This window comes from Nicotiana attenuata, unplaced genomic scaffold, assembly GCF_001879085.1.
Source record: "Nicotiana attenuata strain UT unplaced genomic scaffold, NIATTr2, whole genome shotgun sequence".
In the NCBI taxonomy this organism is placed as follows: domain Eukaryota; kingdom Viridiplantae; phylum Streptophyta; class Magnoliopsida; order Solanales; family Solanaceae; genus Nicotiana; species Nicotiana attenuata.
In genome coordinates, this window is record NW_017670275.1 from 13,657 (window position 1) to 18,849 (window position 5,193).

The following is a 5,193-nucleotide window of genomic DNA, read 5'->3' on the forward strand; positions in this document are numbered from 1 at the left end:
TCTTATGCAAAAAGTTGAGAAGATTTTAAAATTTTATGGATAATTGTACATTTGGTCCCTTAGTTATCGATGAATTCTGGTTTTGGTTCTTGTATATTTGGCTAAACACACATCCTTTAATTGACTAAAGTATGTGTCATTGGCCCATTTACAACAACAACAACATACCCAGTATTTATCCCACACCGTGGGGGTCTGGGGAGGGTAGTGTGTACGCAGACCTTACCCCTACCTTGTGAGGATAGAGAGGCTGTTTCCAATAGACCCTCGGCTCAAGATAGTATAAGTACCACATTAATAAAAATATAGGCAAGAAGAGACAATATCAAAAAGCCATATAAAAGCAAAATAACACAACAAGACAGTAAAGTGATCAGCAATGAAAGAAAACAATGGTTAGTCATAAAAACCTACTACCAACAGAAAATGAGACTGCGTGCCAATACTAAAGTTATGAACACTCTACACTACCTACTCTACTACTCTAATTCTCGACCTCCATACCTTCCTATCAAGATTCATGTCCTTGGTCAGCTGAAGTTGCGCCATGTCTTGCCTAATCACTTCTCCCCACCTCTTCTTTGGCCTACCTCTGCCTCTCTGTACGCCCTCCAATGTCAACCTCTCACACCTCCTCACCGGGGCGTCTTTGCTCCTCCTCCTCACATGACCAAACTACCTAAGCCGCGCTTCGCCCGCATCTTGTCCTCAATAGAGGCCACCCCTACCTTATCGCGAATAACCTCATTTCTGATCTTATCTAACCTGGTGTGCCCGCACATCCACCTTAGCATCCTCATCTCTGCTACCTTCATCTTTTGGACATGAGCAATCTTGACTGGCCAACACTCAGCCCCATACAATATCGTTGGTCTGACCACCATTTTGTAGAACTTACCCTTAAGTTTCGGTGGCACCTTCTTGTCACACAAATCACCGGAAGCGGGTCTCCATTTCATCCATCCTGTCCCAATACGATGTGCGACATCTCCATCAATCTCCCCGTCCCCCTGAATAATAGACCCGAGGTACTTAAAACTCCCTCTCCTAGGGATGGCCAGCGAGTCCAGTCTCACCTCCCCTTCCTCTCCTAAAGTCTCGCCGCTGAACTTACACTCCAAGTATTCTGTCTTGGTCCTGCTCAACTTGAAACCCTTAGATTCCAAGGTCTGCCTCCATACCTCTAATTGCGCGTTCACACCTTCTCGCATCTCATCAATCACTACAATATCATCTGCAAATAGCATGCACCATGACACCTCCCCTTGGATGTGGCGCGTCAGTACGTCCACCAGAGCAAACAAAAATGGGCTTAATTCTGACCCCTGATGCAACCCCGTTTGTATAAGAAATATGAGATTTATAGATTACTTTTAGAACTATATTGCTCTCAATATGAAGTACTAGTACAAACTTAAAACAAAACATTAATAATTGGTTAAATTTGTGAAGTTTTATTGTCAAGAAGATAAAAATAATGCACGTATCAATTAATGATAGGTTATTATTGATCCATCACAAAGAAATCGATATGTATACGAGACTAAGAGTGTGTTTGGTACGACGGAAAATATTTTTCGGAAAATGTTTTCCAATTTTTTCATGTTTGGTTGGTTTAAATGTTTGGTTGGTTGTTTTCCTTATCAAGAGAAGGGAAAACATTTTCCAATACTCCTTCTCAACCTTCCCCACCCCACACCCCCACACTCACTCACCTAAGCCCACCCCATGTCCTCTCTCCAAAAATATTTTTTTTCGTCACCACCCACCCTACTACCCCACCCACCCCCTACTCCCACCCTGCAAAATTTTTTTTTACTTTCTTTTTTTGTAATTTCAAATTTATGTTTTTCGTTTTTCTATATCCCCTACCCCGCCACCCCCTCCCCCCAGGGAAAAAATATTTTTTTTTAATATATTTTCAGTTTTACTTTTTTCATCTTTCGGTTTGCAGGTTCGAAGTTTTACAAGTTCAAAAGTTATGTGTTCGGAGGTTTATGTGTTTGGAAGTTTGCGGGTTCGAAATTTCGCGATTTTGAAAGTTTAGCAGTTCGGAAGTTTATGAAATTTGTGGGTTCGGAAGGTTATTGGTTCAAAAGTTTATGGCGTCATATTTATTGTATCTACATTATTTATGAATACTTTTGAGAAAATATTTTCCTTAATTTGAGTACCAAACACCGAAAATGAATAAGATTACTACTTGTTTTTCAAGAAAACATTTTTTTAAAAACATTTTCCACGGAAAACTTTTTCTGTTATACCAAATACACCCTAAAAGTGGTGATTTCCAAAATTTAAGAACTTTAAATTTTGAACAGATTTCAAAATTTTCTAATCTGTAGACATCGAACTCGCCAAAAATTTCCGGGAGTTGCTTTGGTGAAGTAGCTCAACAACTTGAACAAAATGATTAATAGCTTATTTGACCGAGCTTTTAAAATTAATTTACTTTAAAATATGTTTTTTTAAAAATACTTTTCAAAAAAATATTTTTAATGTGAATTAATTTGTATTTGATTAATTAATTGGTAAGTATTTTTGAACAGTAATTGATATTTGGCCAAATATTTATAATGTGCTTTTATGAATATTTTCCAAAAGTACTTTTTCGATGAAGGAGCTATTTTGTTTTGCTTATCAAAATTTACTTTTACTTTTGCTCGAAAGCATACTCTTTTCACTTTAAAATGCTTGACCAAACATCTTACCTTTAGCAACCAAAAAAATACTTTAAACCAAAAAGAAATTGGCCAAACAGTTTATAAGCGTCTGTGGTTAGAACTTAGAAGAGAGAGTCAATTATTTACGCTTTGAAAATTACTTTTCCTATTTTTCCTATTTGAAATGAGTGTAGTGTAAAGTGTAAACTCACTCTGATTTGAGGATCAATTCTATGTTTTTTTAATATCTCCATAAGGCAAAAAATTGATATCACTGTCGAAATTAGTTCAATGGACCTTAGCTATCATAATATGTGTTTTTAGTCTTAATTTTCTTATCATATTTAATTTTTTTATTTTTAAATAAAAAAAAACATATCTATCATAATTGATTTTTCCTTTTATGAAAAGGAAATATAATTCTTCATATTTAGCTAGTCTTTTAAAAAAATTGACTTCTACAAATTAAGGATCGTTCTCTTTGATTCAACAGCATCCACAATGTAGCCATAGTTTGAAAGTCTTATTTAGGGGTTTGTGAGACACCTTCTCTTTGTGAGGTTGTTCTCTCGATTCTTCGTACCCTCTTTTATGGACTGCTCATCTTCGCATGTGGATTAGGTCAATTAACTGTATGTTAAATGTTTGTGTCTCTTTTGATATATTTCTTTGTTTGATTTATCGCACCAAAGTTTGCTTCATTAACTTCTGCATGACACATGATTATTTCGATCTTAACAATATCTAGTATTTAGTTCATTTAATCTCATACGATTTAGCCTTATTAAGAATTTAAAATCAGTTTCATTGATAATATCAGTTTTAGTTATCATTTTGAAAATAAATTTTAAATAATATCCAGTTTTTATTATCATTTTGTTTCATGTAAACGATTAATCTTGACTCCATTATTCCACACCCTTACCGTTACTAATCCAGTCAGTAACGGATTGAATAAATAATTTGAATTTGAAGGCCATCCTCAAAGAGGGGCCGCCAGATTGATTTAAATCTCACAACTCACACTCAAAATTACTACTCCATATATTACTCCCCTGATCCACTATGTGTGAACATTTTACTATTGGAAAGTTAAAAAAAGTTTTCTTTGATCATATTTTTTTCTAAATCTTTTTTACAATTGTTATTTATTGTGACTTATACTACTTTTATGTATAAATATATACATTTATTTCAAAAAGATTGATTCTATGTTCGCATTAACACATAAGGTAGTCAATTTGACACTTACTTCGAAAGGATTCACATAAAGTGCAGCGAACGAGTTATATAATTATTACTAGTCAATAAATTCACTGTTCCGAGGCCTTAAAACCTCCTTTTTATCTCACCTCGATTTGCGTGCGCAGTCCGGGCGCGTATCTGGAAAACCATTATGTGAAAATCTGTGAAAAATAATAAACTTTGCCTTTAAAATGAATTTAGGTTGACTTTGGTCAACATTTTGGGTAAACGGGCCCGGATCCGTGATTTGACGGTCTCGGAGGGTCCGTAGGAAAATGTGAGACTTGGGCGTATGCCCGGAATCGAATTCCGAGGTCCCAAGCCCGAGAAATGAATTTTTAAAGAAAATGATTTTTTGGAATAGTTATGAGTTTTTGGAAACGAAATGTGTTTGTAATTTGATGGTATCGGGCTCGTATTTTGGTTCCGGAGCTCGGTACAGGTCTTATATGTGATTTAAGTTGAGCCTGTGAAATTTGGTAAGAAACGGACTTGAAATGACGTGAAACAGACCTTATTTGAGAAAATTGGAAAATTTGATGTTCTTAAGTGATTTCATGATTTTGATGCTAAATTCATAGTTGTTGATGTTATTTTGGTGATTTGATTGCACGAGCAAGTCCGTGTGATGTTATTAGGTTAGTGAGCATGTTTGGTTTGGAGTCCCGAGGGCTCGGGTGAGTTTTGGATAGGCCACGGAGTGAAATTTGGACTTAAGAAAAATGTTGCAGGTTGCCGGTCTGGTGCTGGCCTCTGAACTTGCAATTGCGAGATCAGGGATCGCAAATGCGATGTCTGAGATCTTGGGAATTGCGAGGGGGCCCTTCGCAATTGCAAAGTAGGCCCTGGCCAACCTTGCTCGCAATTGCGAGCATTCCTTCGCAATTGCGAAGTGCTCAGAATATTCCAGGAGTCGCAAATGCGACAATAACTTCGCAAATGCGAAAGAAGCAGGAACCTTCAGGGTTCGCAATTGCGAACCCATTGTCGCAAATGCGAAGCTTAGTGATTTTTCCCAGGGTCACAATTGCGACATATTCTTCGCAATTGCGAAGATAGCAGGTCCTGAAGGGGTTCGCAATTGCGAACCCTCGTCGCAATTGCGACATCAGAGACCAGTTAATTGAGACTTAGACGCATTTTCAGCCATTTTTCATATCTTCTCAAAACATAAACTCTCTCGGGCGATTTTCCAAAGAAAATTTCTTCTCCAAATCGATTGTAAGTCGTTTCTAACTCGTTTTCTTCAATCTTTAACATCTTTTCATATGATTTCAATTCAAAA

General features: G+C 36.7%; 1 protein-coding gene across 1 annotated transcript; it reads right to left on the minus strand.

Annotated features, from left to right (window-relative positions):
- Window positions 1–662: 662 nt before the first annotated feature.
- On the minus strand, window positions 663–4,893 carry LOC109237106. Its single transcript, XM_019403368.1, has 2 exons — window positions 4,668–4,893; window positions 663–1,234 (listed from the first exon to the last, which is right to left on the minus strand). Exons 1-2 carry the CDS (start codon window positions 4,891–4,893, stop codon window positions 663–665), a joined length of 798 nt encoding a protein of 265 aa, XP_019258913.1.
- Window positions 4,894–5,193: the final 300 nt, after the last annotated feature.